This window comes from Rissa tridactyla, chromosome 3 (assembly GCF_028500815.1).
Source record: "Rissa tridactyla isolate bRisTri1 chromosome 3, bRisTri1.patW.cur.20221130, whole genome shotgun sequence".
NCBI classification, from domain to species: Eukaryota; Metazoa; Chordata; class Aves; order Charadriiformes; family Laridae; genus Rissa; species Rissa tridactyla.
Genome location: NC_071468.1, coordinates 27,277,877 through 27,304,219, shown reverse-complemented (window position 1 = coordinate 27,304,219; position 26,343 = coordinate 27,277,877). Strand labels below are relative to the sequence as shown.

At 40.4% G+C, this 26,343-nt stretch overlaps 1 protein-coding gene across 2 annotated transcripts in view; it reads right to left on the bottom strand.

Annotated features, from left to right (window-relative positions):
• EML4 (EMAP like 4) overlaps positions 1-26,343 on the bottom strand; it is a 165,956-nt gene that overhangs the window by 119,033 nt on the left and 20,580 nt on the right. The window contains exon 1 of one of the 2 annotated variants that reach the window (XM_054194565.1): positions 7,240-8,641. The exons of the other annotated variant lie outside the window; for it this stretch is intronic. Within the exon in view, the coding sequence (XP_054050540.1) occupies positions 7,240-7,264 (25 nt within the window). The 5' untranslated portion in view covers positions 7,265-8,641. Of the gene's footprint in view, positions 1-7,239; positions 8,642-26,343 lie in introns of those variants that run through there. 2 annotated transcript variants of the gene reach the window in all.

The window sequence follows — 26,343 nt, the reverse complement described above, 5'->3', positions numbered from 1 at the left end:
GTTCCGAGAGACTGTAGGTTTGAACTTCATCGGCAGGCTTAACTTGGATCTGGGTTTGACTTTTGGAAAGAGGCCGAAGGACACCCTACGGGTTGCAGGGAGAAGTGAAAGAAGTGCTGGCGCTGTATGTCAGTAACAGCCTGGTGCACCAAGTTTCCATCATCCCTACGGGAACTCCATTATACCTTCAAGCCACTGGAAAAACTGGTCAATGTGTCATTCGGAGGAGGCTTCAAACTAGCACTGGTATTTAACTGCTCGCGATAAACTCGTCCACAGCACTTTTTAAAGCACGTATGAAACACCTAGCTATCACCAATAGTTTTTCCATATTGTGAGATTGTGATTAGAAGCAATTTTAGCTCCAGAAGCTACTGTCACCCCACTGCATTGCTAGCCCTGACATCTCCTGTGCACAAGTTCGTACCAGCTGGTGGTACCACCTACTTCTGCACTAGAGACCCGCTAGGGAGCTGACATCGGGGAAAGAACAAAATGTCCATTTCTAGCTCAAGCTAGCAACTTGATGAAAATAAGCCCGCTTGTGGAGTTACCAGTAAAACAGGAATCCTTTTGAAAAACTATGATACTGTTTAGAAAAAAAAAAATAAAAATCTTGTAGGCAACAAGAATTTTATCATTCTGGCAACCTCAGATGTCCCACAGTTCGTGGCTTTCTTGACCTGATTCACTCCCAAACTGTATTCATTGCCAAGCAGCAAAAGGGAGACGTTTGGAAGCTAGGGGAAGACCACCAAGGGTGGTAGAAAGACCTGTTAACAAACAGGGTTGGGAGCCAAGACCCCGCTACTGAATCTGGTCACTGCCTGCTGCTGCTCCTAGCTCTGAGGAAGCCAGTAGGACCTGGTGTCAGCACATTCAGTCCTCTAGAAAACACCATCTCTGCTAGAGCCACAGGTGGCTCAGACACACAGTTAAGGAAAATGAGTTTCAAAAAGCACCATTTTCAATCTAGAGCCTCACTGAGAATCCTCTGCCTTCCAGCCTGGACCCTGGTGGCAGCCACACCGAAAAAACTCAAGTCAGATGGAGCTCTCATGTGCCACCTAGGAAAGTCAGGTAACGTCAGGAAGCCCACCATTACTGGACTTAGGAGACAGTATCAACAAAAGAATCAACATCCTGTTATTGAACTTGATGAGCGTCTACCCTCTCAGTTTCACTTGATTAGCATCACCGTTTTAACTAAATTATTCTCTGCAAGAAGGTTTTCTGGAGCCAAGCCCATAAACCAATGATCCATGAAAAACCATTAGGACTATTTCCTTTTCACAAACTATGTAAGCAACAGAGATCCTATCAGTCAGGGCTGGAAGAAACCCATCATACTTTTTCTTTCCTTTTTCTCTCCCGCTGCCCCGCCCCCCCCTTTAAATACATACTCTTCCATAATACAAAGCAGTTTTCTTGCTTTTATGTATTTGGCACATATCAGCCTTTGACCATGCTGAACAGAGTGCTTCCTCACGCATAAAGCATCTATTCTCTCCACCTTGCCCTCGGGTGAGCTCTATCCAAACAACCTGAAGAGACAGGATGTTTAAATTCAAAAATTGCTCTCTGGAAGGCATAAAAAAAAAAAAAGTTTTAAAGAGCCTTGTCTATTTGTGAAAAGCAACCCAAAGTATTGGGCTAGCTTTGCCTACCTTTCACTTCCAGTGCAGCATTCCAGCATAGCACCCATCCTAAGCAGTCTTAATTTAGGGCTGTGGTGATAACCTAGTAATGCCTCAGAAAAGTTCTTCCAGAAAATACTTCTGACTGCAACAAAATATTAAGACATCCAAGATGCGCGTAATTCTAGCTTTGGACACGTTTCAATTTATTCTGGGAGTCCATCCATTCTCCTCCCCAGCAGTCACGGGCAAAGCTGCCACTAACTCCAAAAGGAGCAGGACCTCTCGCAACTGTCAGCCTCAACAGTATCCGACACAATTATCAGCAAATTGAAGTAGACCTGGCCACCGGCACTGCAACAACCGGGCATGCAGAATGGCACCATGAGTGTGTGTTTGATGGTGGCGTTTCCCTCTTCCCTGCACACTGCTCAGCCCAGAGCACCTGCGCTCCGTACAGCTACTTCCGCAGAGCCAACCCTCATGCTCCTTCTCTTTGGGTTATACAAAACTGTTTTAACTCCAGTAATCAGCCATCTTAATAAGCATTACTGAAGCCAGCTGGAAAAAAAAAGAGTCTTTATTTATACACAAATGTATATGCTTTATACATACGTGTGTATAAACAAACACATACATAGGATCTTTAAATTCTTATTATTATTAAAAATATTCCCTTCCCATTCCTTCCATAAACTTGTGGTTTTTTGGAAGTTCAAGAGTTTCCTCAAGTGCAAGATGTTTACACAGAATACAATAGTCAAGAAGGTAAAAGCATTTGCAAAAGGGAAGCATATGATTGTGATTAAAGCACAGAACCTATAGTTAGGTAATAAATAACCTGTTCCCATCGCTACATTTTTTTTTTTTATTTATTGTGCAAGTAAAGGACAAACTACATTTTCCAGAAACCCTACAGTAAAGGGCTACTCATCTGCTACCTGAATTGATAATTACTGGGTGTTAGTCTGCTTGAGCCTTCAAGAGCCTGAGGCCATGGATAAATTTATAAAAATAAAAATAATTTTAAAAAGGTAATATATAAAAAGACACTTGCTACCCCTTGACTCATGACCTACACACGTCAGCTTATCAGGGTTAGTGCCTCCCTCCTCTTCTCCCATCCTCGCCTTCCAGCTAAAAATAGGATAAAAAGATTGTGTTCATCCAAATACTACATCCAACGCACAGCCAGGTTTTTAGGTTTAGTGAAGAACATTTTGCATCTCAAGTGTAATGCAAGCAGACAAAGGTCCTCAACAGGTAGCTGCCACAACAGATCTTCTGTCGGGCACTGCAGGCCGTGATAAAATACAGCGCTTCAGAACTCCCTACTACAACTTTATTAAAAGGCCAGTTTTCTACTGACACCCCTACTGACGCAGCCACAGCCTCAGGTTCTTGAACAGCCATAACCGGAGTGAAGATCTCTGAAGTATTTTTAAAAGTCTCATGAACGCAGACTTCTGTGCTATTAACAAAAACGTCAATAATTCCCAGCACAGAGCATATATATATGTATAGAAAGCATTTCTTTAGCATTACATCTTTTGCACGCCTGAGCAACAAGCCTCAATGTATCGTGCCACAGAGCGTATTTCTCTGTTTCACGCGCATTGCAAAATGACCCACTTCTCTTGACCACAAGAAAAAGGGGACGACTTAAATTATTAGATGCTTAGCATTTCCCTAGCAGCCCAAACACACACCACCATGACTTTAACCTAAACACACGGAGCGATATTGCTCTATGGAAATTTTCACATTCTGGAAGCAGCAGACATACATTCACAAAACAGACTCCTCCAAATTTATACACACACGCCTGCATTCTCAAGAAGCCTGCACTTCCCACTAGAACAGGCTGACAAGATGCTCCTAAAAAGAAGTTATATTTTCATCATAAGTTTAACATACCAAGAAGAACGTCCTGAAGAAAATGTCTCTTTCATTAGAAAAATAGAAAACAGTTGTGCTTATTAATTCAGTACCCATAGAAATTTGTTAACTAACAGCAAAACAGAATAAAATTAGCTCTTCATCCTGGATCAGGCAGTGAAAAAAAGCTTTATTTAAAGGCCAGGTATATTGTTCCAGCTAAATGCAAGCCACAAGACTTCAACTGACATTTACTTTGGCAACGTCACACAAATCAAGATCACCCATTCTGCCTTCAGAAAGGGATTTAGGTTCAACCACGTTAATGGGACATTGTTCATTTCTAAGTATGCCAATTCACACAAACTTGGTTTTCAATAGAAAAAGTCACAGACCAGAACTATTTCAATTCCCCTTGGAAGAAAAGAAGCTTTTCGTGAAAGTTGGCAAGGTCCCTTGCCTTTTCTCCAATTAAGAGAACAAAAACGATGCAGGAGAGGTGGAACTAGCTATACAAGAAACACGGTGAGAGCACAGAACCATCTGTGCTGTAACCTGTAATTGCAAGGACCAAACAATCTTTTATTTTTTAACCAAAGCACAATGAAACGGGCAAAACCACAAATAAAAACCAGGGGTGTCTAGGTGTTCTATGGAGAAGACAAGACAAAACAAACCCAAAAAGCTCTCTATTGCCCTACCCCAGAGATCAAAAGGGGGAAGGCTGTATACAGAGCGTACAGAAAACTGCTGCTAGAGAGGAAAAAGCAACAAATACCAGCACTGCCCTCCCGTCCAGAAGAGATGGGTGAGTTTGGGTGAGCAAGTCAGCATCTTGCCTTGCCGCAATGGCTGACGTGTTCTGGCATCCCGCAGCGGTGACCGACCAGCTCCAGCACACATCGTACTGGCCACAGATGGATCTCTCAAATCTTCCCTGCTTCCCAAGCCGAAAATGCTTTTTGCTGCACTTCTCCATTTCTTAGGAGCTATCCCGCAATGGATCACAACTCTCGGTCTCGGGATTAGAAACATTTCCGAGGCAGTTTGTTAAATCTTTCTATCCTCTCCTATTTAAAAATCAGCACTTATCACTACTTATGCAGAGTAAACTTTGGTAATCTTCATGCAAATGTATTTGTGACTTTAATTCTCAGAGCAGGTAATAGAGATGGATGTTCTTTCCATGACTAGAGAATTTTCCTCGAGCTAATTGAAAACAGGCATATTTTGAGTAACACACACTACTGCCAATAGTCTTGCAGGGAGGCAATGCAAGAATGATTTATGGGCTGTGAGTATCACGTAAATCTGTCTTCAAGTAAAAGGACCATCTCTGTATAGAATAAATTTAAGTACTCAATTATCAACGCTGTTAATTTTACATATTCCCTAACTAAGCAAAAAACCACACAGCATACCCTAAACCCTTTCTCAGAGGTTGTCACACACCAGGTAATCAGGTATCAGTTTTAGCTAAACACAGCCAGAAAACCAATGCTCAATTAAAACATTCTTAAATTAGATTATTTCATGCTTTTTCCAAGTCTTTTACCATCCCATTTTCACATCACCTTAGCGTTCACCACTTTGTGGCCCAAGGGGAAGGTAACAGTCAATCTCCTGGAAGCTGAAAGAGGTTTCTCATCTCTAACAGCTGCTGTATACTCCTCTTTCTCGCTGCCTTTTCCAGCAAGCATTTTTTATTTCATTTTAATTTGAGGCCTGCAATTTCTGACTATTATACACACATAGGAAAAAAATAATCAATTTTTTCAAGGAAACTTTCAATAAACATCAAACACTTGAGCAATTATCCTGTTTCCTGGTGGAAGTACGTTCCCCAAACAACTCGAGGCACGCACAGTTTTCTTTCGTTTACCATTTGGGAGACACTGCTCTTCAGCATCTGGATCTCATTCCAGGTATCTCGTATCTATCACGTAACAGATTTACTTCAAGTGAAGCTGAAGCTATTCTCTCTGCTCTCTCCTAGAGAGATGCAAGCTCTGATCACTCTTGAGCACAGCAGATCCCCGTTTGCATTGCAGCCGGCAATATATCAGCATATATCAATGACTGGCAATATATCAGCATATATCAATGACTGGGAACGCATTCAATGAGGAAATTGAGTTTATTTTTTCTAATGGTAAGCCACACTAAATACTTTGGTAACCATATTCAAATCTTTAAAAGAAAAAAAAAAGAGTTTCTGAATCTGGTGACAATCGAGTTAGTCGGGCAGTGCTGCCCATGAAAAAACCCTAGGTTCACAAGTTCATTTTCCTAGTCCATGCCTAGTGGAAACTACAGTTTAGTCCCTCAAGGTACAGAATATGCCTATATCCTTCACCAGCTCCCCCAAGGGACTTAGGAAAGGAGTAGTGTTGATTAACTCTGGAAGAAGTCAAGTCAGAAAGCAGGAACATACAGAAAGAAACATGGCATTCTTGCCAAGTTAGAGAAAAAAAAATGTCTATTTTTGTAAATGATGAATTTTGCATGCCCGTTTTAACTCATCAGCAGTGGACTGCGCTGATGAATGTCACATTGTACTCAACATGGTGCCATATTTTAATGTAACTCGCCCCAGAAGAAGATTACAAACTGCTTTCAATGAGGGTCTTTGGCAGTTGTCCCATGATTTGGCAGCAAATGGAGGCAGTGTGAAGATGAGGCATAGCTGAAGGCAGTGACAAACTGTAGAGGCTCTGCACAGTACTACTATCGCTCCTTCAACAAGCCATTTGTAAAAAGACTGCTTTATTTACTTCTGCTGTGAACAAGGGTTCGACCCCTCTCATGGCACCTGGCTGGGGAGGAGTATCAGCAACGCACTGAATGCTCTCCACGAGCTCAGCTCTTGATTTCAGCCCTCCGCATTCAGCAAACATTCCAAAAAGGATGCTTGAAGCACTTATGGGCTTGATAAAAATTAGCATTTGCATCTGAGGGGCGAATTTCAGAAGTCTCAGTACAAAACTTCGGTATTTGATAATTCAAAGCCGCCTGCGTATGCAGGCGCATATATATGGATGGGCTCCAGGCAGAACTGGATGGATCTGCTTTTGAAATGCTGATCCTTCAAGGAGTTGATTTCAAAACTCTGGTTTTCCCCCAAAGCAATTAGAATGGCTAATCTGTAATTACATGCTCAGTTTCAGTTTGATAATGGTGAGAAGTGAGGCTAATCAGAGACCCGGTCCCGCACCCATGGGAGCACATACAGCATGGGAATACAGGTCAACGTAGGCAGGTACCGCACCGACTCAGCAGCTCACCACATTAATAGTGAAATAAGCTTCAGAACTGTAATTGCTATCCAAAACCTATTAATTTTGAAGGGATTCTTACAAATCCATAATTACAGAAAAGCAAATCCTCCTCATAAAGCAGTCAAAACTACGCTCACGCAGTCCTAGAGGGAGCACTTTCAGCAGCACGGCTCATTAGAAAGGTATTCTTGCATTAAACACCAATACCAAAGACAAATGTTAATGCAATATCCCGGAGCCACACCGGAAACCATATTATGGCAGTAAAGACGTACCTACTTAATTTGATCCGGTATCCCTTCGCAATGGAAGGCAATCAGAGCCCAGTGACGGCATTTCGTATTGTTTTTCAAACGTCAAGTATAGTTCATTATGAAATCCTAATCTACAAAAACCCACACCACCTATCCCATTGAATACTTAGGAATATCGGGCGTTATCCTTACCACAATGATTGGGAAGAGAATCCATTTATCCTTCTGCCGCCCAGTTACCTTAACATAAAACTACTGCAAACCTCTTGCCGCTGCTTTTTCTGCCGAAAATCTGCAATTCTTTAGCACAGCTCCATTGCAAAAGGAAGAGAGAAAACCGCCTCAGATGTTTTGCTGGAAGAGGAATAGAGCTACGAACAAAGGTTAAAACTGAAAACTTGAAACTGCTCAGCAGAGGTGGGGCTGCTGAAACCTGACATAGCTGCGTCACCAAGATTTTGCTTTGGCAAACACGGCTTCCTGAATTCAAACAAATCTTAGACAGAACTATCTTTTGTTCCAGCAATAAGCAATTATTGCACAGACGTGCTTTCAAGGTCACTAGCGGGAAGAGTAAACTACACCAGGATGTGTCAGTCATAAGTAATGTTTTAAAAAAGTTAACACCAAGCAATACATATTTAAAGCCTTCCACGCTTAGCAGGATGCAAAGTGCTTACTTCCTTCCAACTGACCACAAATAAACATGAACAAAGAGCTCCATAAAAAAGCAATAAATATTTCAGAGGTTCATATTCTTCTCTATTACACTTCATTCTTAACATTCTTTACAACCAAAATTATTTTTTTATTACTTTGGCACAGTAAAACAAAATTAAATGCCTCGTTTTAAGGACTTTGGTAGAAAAAAATGTTGCCCTCAAAGCAATTTTAAGAAGAGGAGGGAAAAAAAAATATTAACTGGGGACTCTGTTCTTTATATTAGTAACCCTAATGCAATGCATATTTGGAAAAGAAGCATTTTCGTATTTGTTAGGCTATGTAACCTAAATCAATATTCTCCTTAAAAACAGAACAGCACTCTAATTACAAGCATTGTTGTATTTATACTAATAAAAACATTTACATTTAACAAATGCAAAGTCAAAAGCTGCAGCCATTCCTGGAGATGCCACTTCTTTTCAGGAGTGCAATAAATACACTCAGATTACTATTGACAAAAACATGCATTTAAAAAAAAAAAAATCACAAAAAAGAGCCAGTTTTAAAAACAGACATGATAGAGTACTAAAAAAACCCAAACACAAGCGCTTTAGAAGAGACACAAAGCACCATTAAGAATAAGGAGGAAGATTTGTCTGGCAGGGAGGTTTTACACCTTTTTGAAACTTGTGTGGTAGGGAGGTTTTACACCTTTCTTGAAATTGTCTGATGGCGCCTGAACTTAAATACGAGATACCAGACCAGACAGGCCACAGTATGTTCTTATACTGAAGGTCATCAGGTGTGTGGAAACTATTACTATGGGTTTTCCTACACAATTGTTAAAACCAGCAGTTTCTTTTCATTCACCTGTGTATTCCTCCTTCAGTTACTGTGAACTGAATACTGCCAACTGAATACTCAGCGATAATGAAGAAAACGATGTGATTGCTGTATTATTTTTTTTTTGCCTTTGATGAACGTATGAGTTGCCATGTCGCCTGCTTCAGTACATTTAACTGTACTTCAGGATGCACAGCTCCACTTCAGCTCTACCGTCCTTCAGAACACACAACGCTACCCAAACATTACGAGAGCAGTTTTGGTAAGACACTGCTCACCAGTTAGTTACTGGATTTAAAAATGCTTTCAAAAGCACCTAACACAGGAAAATCGTACTTGAAGATCTCGCTGAGCGCGCAGAGCTAAGAAAACAACTGGAATTGTTAGATTTACTGCCTTCAGTGAACACCTTTCTCGCTCAACGCACATACGCACACGAGCAATGATTAACTCCCGTAATTCAATGCAAACAGTAATAAAAGGTGTTTTTCCCCCCCTAAGCAGAAAAGTTAAAGTTAAGCGCCTTCCTTTCGCAAGCCTCAGAAACACGTATTGAGATAACACTTTGACGTGAGGCCTCCTCATGCCCAAGAAAGTACTTTACATCCATAACATACAGACTTTGAGGCATGGGGTTTCTACTTGAACACAGCTGCGCAAGCAATTCATACATCAAGGATTTACACAACATATACCTGGGTAAAAAAAAAAAAAATGTAACAAAGCCAGTATAAAAGCAGTAGGAATGTAAACCACTTTGCAGACGTGCTCTGTAACACAGAGTGAATGAGAGAAGAATACTTGTTAAGTGCATTATAAAGTTTAAAGCCCCCCTGAAAAAAATATTTCATTCCATTTCATGGCAATTGGTTAGGATTTAACCTGACCATTAAAAGAAAATCACAAACTATGGAGCTCCCGGTACCACAAGAGGGGGGGAATGACCACCAGCCACCATCTACACTAGATTGGATGGTTCTCCAGTGTGATTTGCCAAAATACTCATGTCCTACAAATTTAGCTTATAAATTCCACACCATATTTTGAAACTGCACAACAGATCTCAGAAACGTCAAGGAGCGACAAGAAGATCCAACATGCCCAACCCGGTATCAAACAACTTACATTTTTCTTTAGTAAGAGAAGAAAGTCGTCAAGGGTTGGATTTGACAACTTCAAGACTGACTCTACTGCACCAGCCTTTGCTCAGCCCTCAGATTTTTATTTGCATATCTGAGATGGAAATTAATGTGCTACAGGGCAGATCTCAACTCCTCACAAGTATCTTCCCTGGTGACAGCAGTGGCTGCAAAGTAGCTGAAATGGGGCACACAAAGGCAACGTGCATCCAGCAATCACTAGTGCTTGGAAGCACTTGAACTGCTAAGGTAGTTCAATTTCCAGCCAGACCAACTGCTGTTTAATTCTGTTTATATTCAAAGAGCTAAGAGCCCACGACATCTCCATTGGTGCTACAGCCTCGTACCGACTTCCTACAAGTGGGAGAGAAGATACTCATATGCTCATAAAACAAGTTGCTCCTGATGATTCTCCCAAGCAAAAGTTGAGCAACATACAAATCAAAGCATTTGATTTTTGGTTTTTGTTTTGTTTTTTTAAAAAAGGAAGTAAACGAATATGTTCCTCCCATCTCAGGAGGGCCTGATGCACACTGAGGTCACGAGCTGCACTTCAGCAAAAACATTTTCAAAATGTTGAAAAAAAAAAAAATCAATTTTTCAATATTTCTGGTGAGACTACTGGTGAATCTAACCTACACCATGTTTCTAAAAAACGCACAGCATTTGCTTCTCCATAACATATTCAGAGATGCCTTCTTCTGGAGGGATAAAAAAAAAACCAACCAAAAAAAACCCCAAACCTCTGAAATGTGCTTATGCCCAAAACCATGATAATCCTACAGTTTTATAAAAACAGATTATTTACTGTAACACCACCCACTTGCTACTCATACGAACGTCTAACTCAGCTCAATTCTCAGGATAGCTCTTGGCTTCAGAGATGTGTTTTTCAATGTAAACACTAATTCTGTGAGAACAAGGATAAGGGAAAAAGAGTGGGTGGGAGTATTTCCTTTTCCTTGGATTTAGTTTCGCTGAGTGTTCATTGTTCACAGGAGATGTTCTACCTTTCCATTGTCTCATATGCTTCCCCCCCCTCCTTTTTTTTTTTGATCCCTTGGAAATGAGCACTAAGACAAAGTAATCTATTTTCTTCCGTGTACTTAAAATTTGGTTGCCCAATTCTGGATTTAGGCTCTACATCAAGGTCCTCTTTTCTCTCTAAGCTCCTGTTTGTCCTGCCCCCTTCCTTCACAAATTAAGACAGTAATTAAGCCTCTGTAAATCCTCTTATTCCAGCTTGCTGTCCTTGTCTCCTTGTTGCTTACTCATGCTGCTTCATCAGGTTACTCTGTATTTTCTCATAGAACTGTCTAGTCTTAACGAAGTTAAGTAACTGACTATTCTTACACAATTTTTGTCATTTCACCGTGTTGCTCACACTGACAGTAAAACACCCATGGCTGGAATAGAGCAACCCCATCATCCTTAAATTCTACCAGAATTTTTTGGCATATCCAACTGATCACGGCAGTTTGCTGTTCTTCAATGCACCAGCTCAAGCATCATTTATTGAACATCCTAAAGCCTGACAGTAATTCATTCTTATTAACAAGACAAAAACCCGAAAGCCACCAGAGAACTACACGGTCCCACCTATTTTTTCCCTTTAACTATCTATTGGAGAAGGAACTTTCACTTACTTCATATTTTTGTAAGATGACGCTTTTACAAAGTAGACCATCTGCTTCATAGACTTATCACCCTTCTGATTTCCTTCCCATATGTTGGTCTGATGTATTTTATGGCTTTCTGTATTGGTTTCGCCAGGGTTGAATTCCCCTTTTCTGAAGGGCTTCTGTTGACTCAACCTTGGTGTTCCACTCTGTCTTCCTGCTTCCCTTTTGTCTCCCCCCCCCGCCCCTCCAGCTATATGTATCCTTTCTGAAACCGGACATTACTTAGACTTTTATGACCTAAATTTAATTCTTCAAGTTTCTTTGTTTCCTGAGTCAAATTATTGGTGGCACACTTCTGTCTGAAGTGGTAGGAGGGCAGAAATTAAATTCTTCCTCCTCAAATTCACTGGGATTGTTTGGGCATGGCATTAGTTATCAGTTCAGAGTTACCACTTCAGCAGTACTCTTGCATACTATATTTAGGAAAATAGCTAGAAAAACCTCTCATATGTAAAAAAGACAAAATATCATGGCTCAGTTTCCTTTGTCTATCACAAAGATTTTCAAAACATCTTTGAGCTTGTGTGCTTTCACTATAAATAAGTAAAAGGAGGGGGGAATATAGAAAAGGAAAACCTTTCTAAAATGTTAATTTGGGGGGGGTGTGTGTGTGTGTGTGTGTGTTAAATCACAGCTGGCATGTCTTTAGTTTAAATAATTATGACTGATGTGGCAGAGCTTGGCCAACCCCAATCAGCTGCCTCTGCACTTACTGCACATAAAAGGCAGGCATTCAAAACCTGTTAAAGCACGTTGTGCAGCTTAGCTCATCTTTCCAGATCAGTAAGTCCTAGTGAAATCCAGTAAATACCTTTGAATGCAGTTCTTATACTGGCAAAAAAATCCTCCTCCTTCATACTCAGAGTGGTAAGAAACACAGAGTAGCAAAACACAAAAAGGAAAAGTGTTGTTCAGAAGTACAAGATGAAAACCCTACGGCTAACTAGAATGAACTGTGAGAAAATGTTCCGTTTACCATATGCAAAAAAGAAGCCTAAGGTACACAACCCTAATTATACCTCTGATATTATCTGTATCGGTAATTAGTTAAGGCTGGGAACATTCATTGTGTAGACAGAGGTTATTTATTTACTTTTAAAAGACCTTGCACTGTACATAAAACATAAATAGAGGTAGAGAGTAATGGGCTCGTGATTAAGCCCCCTATAGTGTAATTTGGTGTAAAATTCAAGCCACAAAAATCATATGTTGATTTATATTTATTTAATTTTAACTGTAGATTAGTAAAGTTCATCAGAATATCAACAGATGATATCATTTCTACTCTGCACATTTATATGGACTATTTTTAATACAGCAGTGTTTTCATATAGTTTAACAGAGTAGGAGTTGTAACTTCAAACTCGCAAGTGTGATATCTGTAAACCTTTCATTTCTTAGAGACAAAAGTCAGTGTTGCACTTTAAAGTCTATTCTGTGAACTACACTCAAGTTCAAATTTCAATTCAAGTAGAGAAAATGATTATTATAAAATAGCCTCGATTTATCGTCTCAATCTATTTTGTTAGACATGCCAGAGTGTTTTACAAAAGCACAAACAGAAATGTCGGCTCTTTATGCAAGTTTTGAAAGCATATGCATGTCTTCGTTAAAATAAATAAATAAATAAAACGCCTTATTCGGGATGAGTTTCTTTTTAACATTTTAGAGGGTAAAGACTTTCTGTTTCATGCCTACCTATGCCCTGATTCTGCGACCATGAATAAACCACCTGAGTAAAAGCCCAGTTTTCTGCGCCATGCCTCCTCTGTAGTATTACGATCATACTCTAAAGCCTTTTATCCAGCTTCATTTTTCGCTTCCAAGTTAAATGTAAACCTGTTTTTTCAAGCACTCATACTACACAATTCAGTACTTCCCCAACAACGCAATGTACCGTACAGACTACCACTACTATCCATTGATATTAAAAAAATATAATGCTATACTGCAACGTGTATTTGCAGTGTATTTCCAACAGACCGGTCACTCGAGTCAGACGGGTTTAGATATTTGTACACATGTTGTCCCAAGAAATGCCAGACGAAGATCAGAGCAATAAGCACTGGCCGGACACAAGGACCTGGGAAGTTTACAGATCAGGTTTACAGCCAGCTGCCATCTGTTTTACAAGGAACAGGAGAAGCACCAGAGTAAGCAGCGACGTACCACAACTAAGCAAAGTCCAACTGAGGGGATGGATGCCTCAGAAGGAAAATACCTGCTTGGAAACAGCGCATGCGAACTTCTAAACAACTATCTTAATAGATGCGAATTACATTGTCACTGCTTTTCCTTCTTAACGATGCCATTATTTTTACTTTACACCTAAAAAAAAAAAAGAAAATCACGGTGAGAAATAGAGCAGAAAATAAATAATATAGAGAGCAAAAAATAACTAAATGTCTCAAACGTAGGAGCTGACAGTTCATTTAAGGAAGCTGTATTTTAATCTCACATCTCCGAGCTAAGCTTTAAACGTTTAGGTCAAGAGCTACTTAGCCTACTGGGAACAACCATTTATGCTCTTTTTTTTTAAATATCAGCTATATTGAAGAAAAAAACAAAACTCACCAAAGCAGAGAACAAAAATATTATTCTACAACTAAAGCAAAACAGAAGAGAGGAACGTGTAGTTATTTTTAAGAACCTCTGTGGAAGATGTACAAGATATTTCATACTACATTTTCTTTAGTCAATTTATAAGTAAGTACACACAGTTGTGCATAATCAGTCTTTGAGGAAGGACGCTTTCATTGCTGAATCTCCAAGAGCTGCAATCAAGAGATTCTGGTTCTAGCACACAGAATGAGAGAGACATGATTTCAGATCTGTCCTGTTACAGCAAGTTAAAATAAAAAAAAAAAAAAGCTCAGAGTGAGTCCTTCCATGAAATGGGTTTGTTTTGCTCCACTGCCAATATAAAAAGATATTAGAAGCTGTAGTTCAGTATTGACTGAAACATTAACCAGTGCAACAATCAGTTCAACTTGGAAAAGTTACAGTAACACCTTTTTCACAAGTTCTCTCTTCCCTAAACAGCAAGCTGAAGTACTTCAGTGTCAGAGCGATCTCCCCCACTCTGTACCCAGATTCCTTAACTTTTTTTTGTCCTGCCCTGCCCTGCACATAGGCAATAAGACAACATCATTTCTAAAGTGAGCAATGCAATAATTCAACTCCCCTCCTCTACTCCACTCTGGTGAGACCCCACCTGGAGTACTGCGTCCAGCTCTGGGGGCCCCAACATTAGAAGGACACAGACCTGTTGGAGTGGGTCCAGAGGAGGGCCACGAAGATGATGAGAGGGATGGAACAGCTCTCCTGTGAGGACAGGCTGAGAGAGTTGGGGTTGTTCAGCCTGGAGAAGAGAAGGCTCCAGGGAGACCTTATAGCAGCCTTCCAGTACCTAAAGGGGGCCTACAGGAAGGATGGGGAGGGACTCTTTATCAGGGAGTGTAATGATAGGACAAGGGGTAACAGTTTCAAACTGAAAGAGGGGAGATTTAGATTGGGTACAGGGAAGAAATTCTTTACTGTGAGGGTGGTGAGGCACTGGAACAGGTTGCCCAGGGAGGTTGTGGCTGCCCGATCCCTGGAGGTGTTCAAGGCCAGGCTGGATGGGGCTTTGAGCAGCCTGGTCTAGTGGGAGGTGTCCCTGCCCATGGCAGGGGGGTTGGAACTGGATGATCTTTAAGGTCCCTTCCAACCCAAACTAGTCTATGATTCCATGAATAAGACTTGACTTCCCAGAACTCCAAGACTGCTAAAATACCCATATATTATTTCACTTGTAAAAACCCAAACAAATAAAAAAAAACCCACACGCACACCCATTTCCAAAAAACCTTTTCACATTACACACCCATTCTCCAGTTCCCTTCCATGGGGAACAAGGAAGCCGAAGAAAGTACGTGGACACCTAACAACAACCTTTTCAGAAAGCACTTGTTTAATTAGACCAGGGCTCACATCAAAGCAATCAAATTCAAAATGCTACACTTCAGTTAAAGCTAACACTACCTGTTCTTTTCCATGCAAACAAACCAGTAGCCGCCTTGTTCATTGAGAATCTGCAAGCAAAATTGTTTTGCCCTGAGACATTTCAAGTCTCCTTTTACTTGCACCGTTTGGTAATATTTGCAGATTCTTTCCCTTCTTTAGTGCAATTTAATCTGCACCTGAAGTGCAGATCCTCCTGAATTTAAAGCAATACATACAAATGGATGAGTTATTTTATAACCTGAATGGTGAACACAGCTTTCTCCATATGAACTATTTCTGTGTACGTACATGTGCGTGTGGAGGGGGGTGTTGTTTGAAGCAGTTCAACTCGTTAATAGTCTTTAGAGAACCAGCTGAAGGATACATGTTCTTGCACAAGACATTATTTTAAGCTTGCTGAAAACTGATGCAACACACAAATGCACATCTTCCTTTATTATTTTTAGCATGGGGATCCACCTCCCTGCTGCCCCAAGCTACACCAAGGGAATATTAAAATAATCTTCCAGTAAGGAAGAATTCTGCGTGCTTACTAGACAGGATAATTACCACTGCCCTTACAGTACACGCTAATTGTACTTGGCTACAGACGGTTAAACAAATACATTCAGAGACTCCCCATCTGACTTTCAAACCACATTCAGTGAAATTCACATTTTATAAATATTTAACTGGAAGTAAAAAAGGCAAGGCTTATCATAGCTGTCACAGCTTCACGTAACTGAACCAATTAACAATAGAAAACCTTAAGACAATACAGATATGGGAAGCTTGTGATTACTCACAAAAGCCTAACTGGAACAGATTGCAACGCAGTTTCTCAGCTCCTGGAGCAAGCGCCCATGTGATCTCACCAAATCCCGCCAACAGAGAGGAAAAAGCTGTCGGTCCCTGCCAGCAAGTTGTTTTAAGCACCTGCCTGCACCTGGGGGAAATAAGAAAAAGCAGCAGCGGCGCCAGGGGAGCAGGGGGATGGAGTACGGCAAGAGACGGTGGGGGAGAAAAACGGTAATGCATCACCAAGGCAAGCTTTTAATTTCTTAAGCTCTGATGCTACAAAGTATTATTTGCAGTCTGAATTTTATGTAGACACACATGTATAAACACAGAGCAAATGAAGCTTCGGTCAGCACTTTAAATCTGCAAGGGGGAAAAAAAAAAAACCCAAACCACTCAGGAAGGTAGCGGGAACTTCTGCATTTCTCTTTTGTTTCGTGGTTTCGACTGAACTGTCGAATTGGATGAATCTTGGGGACTGATCATACAGACGTCAGTGAACATATTTCTTAAGTTGCCTTTAATTTCAGATCCAACCTTGTTTTTAATTCAATTTACTCTTTCATGTTAACTCTAGCTATCCTCCCATTTCTTCTGATAATTTCTGGGCACCCCTTGATGTAATCCACAGAAACAAAGAAAATAGTATTTTTTTTCATTGTAGGCTTTCTGCCCCCTGCAGAAATGAAGTTTCTTCTTCCTGTTCTACCATGATGTTCAGTGAATGTAAAATGTAATGCTGTTATGCTCTGAACACCAGCTCCAGATCTGCTGCATCCAAACAACAGAAAACCCACAAGAGCTCCCGCGTTACAGACTTGGCTTTAGGTAATCTCGGACAAGACCACTGTGTACCGGGAAAGCAGCAAATCTCAGTTCCAAAACAACACACAAACTTTTCCTTTCTGTTTCAGCAACTCATCACAAGGAGAAGCCCAAAATTCATATTAAATTCATCACCAGCTTTCTTCCACACAAGGTGGTATATTCTGATGTTTTCAGAGCTCAAGCGCTCTAGTCAAGAATCCACTGCCTTATACCTGCTGAAGCCACAGAATACACTGAAATTATGCAAAGCTTTGAATTAAAGAAAAAAAAAAATCCAACAACAAAAAAACCCCCAAAACTTATCTACAAGACGAACACCAGAAAAAAAAACCTAAACCACCAAACAAAAAGCTACATCACAGCCTCAAAAAAATTAAGTCATACGTAATCAGAACCATGCATTTGAAGTTCAGTATACTGTGAGATACAAGGGTGCTTTTGGAGGACTGCGATGAAAGCGTCTAGCAATGATCTTTCTCAAAAGTACTACTAAGATTTAAACCTCTGGAACTGACAAAAAGAGTACAATATTTGTATCATGTTTAGTGCATCGGGGAAAAAATATCAAAAAAAAATTAGTGAAAGAGCGAAACTTTTACATCATTATCTGATAATATGTTCTACTTAGTATCAGATGCACAAGCTACCGGTGTGTTTTCACTTCTAAACTAGTTTTTGTTTAATGACCTCTATTTAGCACAAATGTGATGCTGTCAGTAAGAAACCAAGCTCTCAAGCTACTAGTGCCTTCTTAACTTTATTTCTGTTGTATAAAAAATAATGAATAAAACCAATGAATAAAAACTTTCTTCCTCTGGAATTTCTTACAAAGCTGTGTGCTTTGTAAGATGGAGTTTTGGATCCCATCGCCACCGCTGTCTCATGCAGTCCAGCTGCTCTGTCCGTACTCAACCTCACTAGCTCCACGCAACACATGCACACAGCAGGGTCAGATGTTTATCACAAGTTTTTTTATGCTTATTTCTAAAAGCACAAAAAACCAAATTAACCAACAGCTCAACACGAATGTTCCTCAAACTGATGCAACTGCAGAGTAACGACTGGATTACTAGTAACGGTTAGAATAGCAATTATATTCTCCAAAATTAACTTGATTTTTAGATTTCAATCAGAGTGACAGACCAAGATGTTTTAAACATCTTTATAACCACAAATCAAGGGTTACACCCAGGGCGCATGTACCTAATGACCAACAGAACTGCTTAAAAGTTAGTGGTCTTCTCCAAACTATAGTTACTGACTTGGGGCAGAAGCTTGGGGACTGAACATGATCTTGACCAAGTCACTACAAAGGCCAAGATCTCCAGTGATTACGTATAGCGAAAACAGAATGAACGATTTCTGCCTGTGGCACCATAAGGGAAATTCCCAACTGCACATGTGCTTTTCCTTCTCAAAACCCTGCCCCATTTTCCCCAACACCAAAGTCCTCTCCTGCTGCAACAGCAGCTAAAGGTGAACTTGCAGCTCCTTCCAGCAGGTACAGCTCGCTGCCCAATTCCACTTTCAGTCACAAGAAGAGCTTTAGACAACACGGGGGGGGGGGGGGGGGGGGGGGAACCCACTCACTTTCCACTGTCAACAATGAAAAGAAATAATATAAAACAAAACATCTTCCATTTGGTAAACTAGGTTGCAAATCGATAGCTCTCATTTTTCCCCTGTATTTGACAGCAGATTATTTTTAGGAGAGTGACTGCTCCTCAAGGTATGGTGAGCAGGCTTTTACTCAAAACTGAAAGCATTCTCTTTATTGTAAGTACTCCTGCTGGCATCAGTTCAGCACCTTAAGCAACAGATCATTATTTAATTCTGTGCTTCTAGCAAACTCCCGATTGTTTAAGAATAAAACGTCAATGCATCTCCAGCCTCCTTTGTATGTGACAAGTCAGTATCTCTAGTACCATGCATAGCAGTATAAATTCATACCTGGAATGGAATTATTTTTCCAAATTCACTGCAAGAATTCTTAGGATATATCAAAAAAAAAAAACAAAACACACAAACAAACAACTATTTGGAAAGAAAGTTTTACGCAGTTTCATTATAACCTTTAAACAAACTGTATCAACACTTAGGACAAAAAAAAAAATCATACGTAAGTTTTCAATGTTTTGCTCACTTCCAGAACACTAGTTCTGATCTCTGCCACCAAATTTTCTTTTGCGGGTGATGATGTTCTGACCATTAAATGTGATAATACAAGTCAGCTGTGGCATAATGAAAATGAACGTTCATTCATCAAGATGCTTCATGGAATAGATTTTCCATAGATCCATAGATCACCTATCAAACACTTGCAAAGTCAACATACTTGTGTATCTTTTAACAATCAAAGCTGCTTGGCTTAGCTAAAAGGCATTCAAATACACTTTTGTTGTTATGCAAACTTTTCCAAGTCCAAATCAAACAAAAAAAGGAAAACACCTAAGTAATAATGGATCTCTTGAGGTTAGCAAAATGAATGTGCTAAGTCGTGATGGCAAGATTTACCTGAATTATGCACAGTTATGTGTATATATTTGAAACACAAGACAGTGATTTTAAAGCAAAAATTATTTTAGAATAGTTCCAATACGCTGAGCCCTCCTGATACTTTGTAGTTTTACTACCGTGTATTTCCCCTGCGACCACTCTTCCTCAATTGCTTTTCCTATAAAGGTCCTCCACACGCAACCAGTGCAATAAAGCTCAAACAACGTAAATTCGTACCAAAAAAATAACTCAAAACAATTGCAATTCTCCCTTTAATTACTTTCCAGTTCAAATCACTTTGAATGTGCCACTTTCAACATGAATATAGACTGGTTAAAAGAAAAAAAAACAAAAACAAAAAACATTCATCTGCTGGACTCAGTCTTTTTCACAAACGACTCCCAAATCCTTCTTAAAAGCAATGATGCATTTTTAGAAGTATAAATACAAACAGTTTCTCTTCCACTGTACAGCTTTCCAATAATCTGTTTATTAAATTTGCATTTCTGAAATGTAAGGATTGGGTGAGAGAAGATGATACATGAGCATTTTTAGAAGTTGGGTGAAAAACTAGGTGGGTCACCAGACTTCAGATGCAGTGGTTGTGCTCTAATGGTTCTGGTCCAAATGTCCGTGGTTCTGGTCTAATGATCCAACTGGCATTTGATTTCAAGTGGTGTCCCAGTTGTGTCAGTACCAAGGTCAATACTGCTTCATCTGGTTGGTGGGATGGACACACCCGCATCCCACTGGGACAAACTGGGGGAGGACAGAAATGGTGGGGCGTAGGGCTGCCATTCCCCAGCACCAGGACAAACTGGAAGACTGGCTTCACGGAAGTCTTGCAGTATTCAGCAGAGACAAATGCAGACTCTTGCAGCAGCACCAGCATAAGCCCATACAGCAGTGTCAGCTGAGGTGACCAGCAGAAAGGAGCTGGGGATCCAGGTGGACAAACTGAAGAGGGGTCAGCAAGGCACCCTTGCAGAAACCAAGGCTGTATGAGCAAAAGTGCAGCCAACAGGTTGGCAGAAATTATTATTCCCCTCTGGGTGGCAACTAGGCACACGTCCAGTTTGGGGTCCCCTAGTGTAGCGGAGATTGACCACTGAGGAGACGGCCCGGTGGAGGGCCATTAAGATGGTAAGGAGGCTGCAGCACAAGACGTATGAGCAGAATTGTGAGAACTGGGATCCAACTGTACTCTTCACTACCACACAGAGCAAGGGACGCCAAGCCCTTTTCAGAGGTGCACAGGGAAGGGGCATGCAGGAGGCAACTGTCACAGGCTACAACAAGGGAAACTCCAACTCAGCAACCTGTTTTAGCTCTTAACCACACTCAATAAGCATTTTTTTTTTTTCATTTGTACACAGAATTGTAGCCTTCCCATCCTTGGAGATATTCAAAACTCAACTGGAGCAAGACCCTGAGTAACATGATCTGTCTTTGAAGCCAGCGCTGCCGTAGCTGAGGGGGGTTGGACCAGATGACCTCCAGAGGTTCCAACCTACATTTTTCAGTGATTCTATGATCTATTCTAGGAGGGCATGCACAGTATAGGATTACAAATGTAATATACCAGCAAGCCAAAGCGCACTGCCAGCCAAAATGCAAGAATAGAAGATCTACTCTACAGTCTTTCAACATACCCTTGTCAGCAGATGCGCCAAAACGCTGGCTCAAAACTCGCTGGGAAAGGGCAGGGGGAAGGGGGGGAAAAAAAAAAAAAAAGAAAAAAGAAAAAACTGAGAAATGCAAACACACATTTTTTCCAACGTGTCTGTACATAAGGACTTCTACCTTATATGCAGCAGATCATACATTTTGAGGTTCACCCTTGAGCAACAGACACAGGTAGCACAGATGCTGGCAGTACGGACTTGACTTAAAGGGGAACAAACATCTGGGATGAAAGGTAAGAGTTCTGAAATGGAAATTCTCTTTTTTAAGATGCCCTCCACTGTTTTGCTCCCACTAGATCCTATTCTGAAGTCACAATTCAATGACTGATTTATCAATGTGTTTGAACAAATCCTGATGTCACTTAATAAACATGTACATATCACCCATTTTGTCTCAGATAGAAGTACTTCACTGCAGACCATCTTGAGAAAAACTCAGGGAAGAAACTTGTTTGCTTAAATAGGAGCATCTGATAGCTAGCCAAAGTCACAATAAAAAAAGTCTGTAAGAAACAGCCCATGGAAAATAGATTTTCTGTAACACAGCTGATACAACAAACTTTCCTCCAATATAAATGTCCTCCTGGTGTCTCACAGACCCAGTGCAGCTATGTTTGGGAATTGAGAGCACTGGACACGCTGGGCCAGAAGTTCAGCTGATGTTAATCAACAGAACCCCATCAAGGAGAGCGGATCTGGCCTGCTGTGCTTTTGTTGCACGTGTGGAAAGAACTTTGGTAAAGTCTGTTGTGATAACTTTGATTTATGTTGGTGGACAGTCCTCATGACAAAGTCTGCTACAGAGAATAGGGTAAGAGATTAGTCGTTTCAGCATCCGATAGTTTAAGTTGTGAGTGGATGAAAGTATACCACGTTTTTGAACAACATGAAACCAGTCTACTCTACACACAGAATATAGGAGGAATTACTGCTTTTTGCTAACAAATGTAATTAAGATCCTGTGTGCGTAAAATCCATGCTAGCTTTAGAAGACTAACTGAAGACTGGAATCCGGACATAATTTAGGTTTCCTAGCAAGGTGAAACAAGTAAGAGGAACCTATGCAAATTGGTGAAAAATTTAGGTGCCAGTAGAACCTGAAGACAAGATGAGAGCCAGCAATAAACTGGCTTTCACACACGCTGATCGTCCTGCTTCCTGTAATTACAAGGACACACCTCATCTACGCTATTGAAAATGCTATTTTCATTTCAAATCTACTATTTTAAAGAATTTTGTTTTCACTTGGGGATTGTGAATTTCAGGGGGTTAATAGGGCACTGTCAAGTGCAGAGTCTAAATCTTACCCTTTCTCTAGAATAGGAAATTCTGATAGCCTGGGGGAGGAAGGCGGGGGGAGAGAAGCAAGGGAGATAAAAGAAAACAGTCTTATCCAGCACTACACTCCAACAAAAATATTCACTCGCTCCATGTTGCTTAAAGTTGTGGGCATTTGCAAACAAGAAGCCCACAAGCAAATCAAGGAGACTGAGGTGACCAGACTTGGGGAAAAGTAACTTTGGAGGTTAAAATACTGGAGAATGTATGCACTAAAAGGTCTGTAATAAAAAAAATGGGGGTTGAGACATGTTGCAGAGAGGGTACTCAAACATCAGTAAGAATGTCAGTTCTGACATTTGGAAAACACAGCCTCTATTGTAAGAGTTTCTGCGTGAACTGCACAAAGAGTTACTGAGCTGGGTGCAATTTATATCAGCATACATGTATGGAAAGGAAAAGAAAAAGGAAAAAAACATAACAAAGAATGGGAGAGGGGAAAAACTCTTTCAGCATTAGGACAATTTCCCATTTTGCTGGCCAAAATGCTAAGCCTTCTGAGACATCCAGTGAAAGGAGTACATTTGAACGTGTTGAACAGCTACTGCAGGAATGCTGTCAAAAACATGGGAAAGATGTTAAACGTTAAATTTCTCACCATTCTTGACGAGTTGCAAATTAACACTTATACTGATGCAAAGCAAAACCACCTAGACCGATAACGTAAGCAATGTGTACGCATAAATTCCAGCAGCTTTTGTTAGCTCCCTGGTTGCAAAGAAATAAACACAAAAATAACCCAACTAACATGTCTGCAAATCACCTAACACGCAAAGAATAAGCCCAATGTGAACAGATGTAAGGGGAAGGGAAAAAAAACCCCTCAGAACACTGAAACCCTTTGAGAGAGCAGCATGGCAGAGTTTGATCGGTGTCTGAAGTTGCCAACATTTATCAGTTTCTAAATTCCTGCCTGCTGGCTTGTCAAGTGGCATTTACGAAAACACAGTCTGAGTGAAGGAGACACACTTCATGACTCAAGATAATGAGGCATCAGAAACTCAGGATTTCAATAGATACATCTGGTTAATCCCTTTAGAAAATAGAGAAAAACTGAATAACCACTTAGACATTTGAAGAAAGGATGTAGTCGCATCTGATATTGGTATCACGGTTCATTAAACTAGGAAGGTTATACAGATTAGAGGTTTACATGTGTCTACTAAAAACATCAAGAAAGCTTAATTGTACAATTGCAGTCTTTTGTCCCCCGGTGGTTCCCTTATTTCACTCAAGATTTTCTTATTTGGACAATTAAAGCAATCAGATTAGACCACCAAAAAAAAGTTGGAGAAACCACTGTCTAATCCAGTTAGGGAAACAAAAGCCTGAAACATTTCTATATATTTCTATATATTTATGTATTTTAACCTGTGAACACCTGCCTACAGGTAATTTTAAAACAGTTACAGCTCCTCGTTAGCTGTTTTACTCAGCTGCAGCAACTTTTAACAAAATCAAGAACATGCCTACCATTTTCCTCTTCAGAGCTCTCAAACTAAAAATTTCACATGCTCCTACATAGAAAGAGCAAAGTAACCAAAAGGCGCCTTTCAGACTGAATATTATCCATTTATGAACATATCTGTGCCAAAAGCCATAGCGTGTTTTTTGAGTAACCCAGAGGAACTAATCTATGAAGAAATTAACTGTATCAAAGTTTTGCCATTCAACACCACTCTGGATTTTTATGCAATGCATCACCTCATCTTTCAACACATTTTGGTTACAGCAATCGCCTGTGGCAACCCAGACTATAAAGAAGTGAGACTACACACTATTTGCATAGCATAAAAATTACTACATATTAAAAAAAATCCATACTTACTTAAGAACTTTTGCTTTGTAGAGGAAGACAGCATGGATCATCATATTTGTAATAATGTTTGGTGGTACTTCAATTAATTTTTACTTTTTTAGAGTAAGTAAAAGTCATCTCTGCCATTTCGCTCTAGGAATGCATTGACAATGCCTTGTAATAGCTCCTAATGCATCCTCTGCTCCCTAAGTCTTCAGTTTTACATAGATTAATGTAGTACATTCAATGCTTACGTGTTTACTCAGAGGTATAACGCTGTCTTTTGTATTCTGCTAGCCCACGTTCACCTGAAGGAGCCCAATTTGTGTGTTAGGGGACACTGGGGGTCGCGTTACAGCATCCCATTAGAGCATCCCCTTTCCTTTTCCCAAATTTTAATTCCTCATAGCTCCAGCAAATTACTTCCACATGGGCCTGTGCTCTTCGTGCCCAATTTCTTCCCACAGGCAATTTCTGTAGAAAGACCAAACATCAACTGGTTCAGCCACTTTTCAGGCTGTCTATGCACCCACCCCACAGACATCTTCCATGTGCTTTGCACAGAAAACTGGTGCTGACGTAACTGAGCGATATACGCATTTCTGCTCCAAAACACAAATAATTTACTCCAGGATCCTAAGTGCATACCATCACCCCACCAGCCCCCTTCTCCCTTGCAAGGGCACAAGCTGCCAGATTTTGTCAGCTTGCAGCAGTTTTGCTCAAGGGCTTCTGACTCTCAAGCAAAACCCTTGTAGAACGAGTCAAACAAATGCTACTGAACGGCTGAATCCCACCGGCACCATAGGAAACACAAGGAAAAGAAGTCCCCAGAGAAGAAGGAGCTGCTGGTGGGTGTGGTGACAGTGTCCTCCTGAAACCCTGATGCAGAGGAATGATCACAGAGCTTAAAAAATGCCAGATGGTGCCTCACCACTGCTACATCAGCTGTTTAAAAATAAAAAAGTGCAGGCAAAGAACCGCACACTGCACACATTAACCATCCTTCCGTGTCAAGGCAAGTTTCCCAGGTTATCTGCTCACCAAATACATCATCTTGAATTTTTAAAATTAATTGAACAGTAAGTAGGATTTAATTTGCCAAGCAGCATTTCTGAGGGCTTTCTAACAATTAGCGACCACGCAAACAAGCCTAATATTGCAAAAGCTAATTCATTCCTTGGTTTCTCAAAACAACTGCATGGAAACACCCTCCACCTTATACGCAAGGGTTTGTGAAAATGTTCAAACTTACACGCCAAGTGAGATACAAGCCAGTCAACAGGAACATCTAGCTGCACGGGGCTGTTCTCATCTCAGATGTTGAAGGGCCAGGGCAAAGGTTTCATAGAAAAGTGACAAAGTCCTTTAAAATACAGAATTTGAACCAAAAAAAGTCTAAGCCACAGATAAAGATGACCGCAGAAGTACTTGAGCCCAAAGAGGCATATCACATTATCCCTCCTCTGAACATTTTAAAAGACTGCTGCGTAAAAACGTTACAGTCACAAGCATGAGAAAATGCTTACCGTTAGCAATCCCAGTCCTCCATACTGCTAAATTTTGCTCTCCTTCTAATCCTGGCCTCTTTCCTAGCGGTATTTCAGAAATAGCACTGTACAGTAGGTTCTGTACTCCAGAAACTATTTTACACAAGTTGCACTTTTCCACAAAGATGATATAAAATCTGATGCTTCTTGAGAAATCAAGATGATGTCTCTCTTACATCGCACATACTTGTAGCATTGGTTGAAATTGATCTGATTTTTAAAAAATACTCAAATTTTATTCATGCTTACTTTTATTGTAGAAAGGACATATCGGAGAACTCTGGTTTTTTACACTGCATAAAGAAAACCCACATTTTGCAGACACGAACAGCTAATACATCACAAAAGCATACGAAGAACCTCTTAATGACCAGTTGAAAGTCACTGGGGCAAGCTTATAAAGGCTTAAAAGCCACAAGGCTCTGAAAGTCCTATTTTATACTTCACATGACTCCTGAATAATCAACAGACAATATTTTTAGCCCCGAGAAG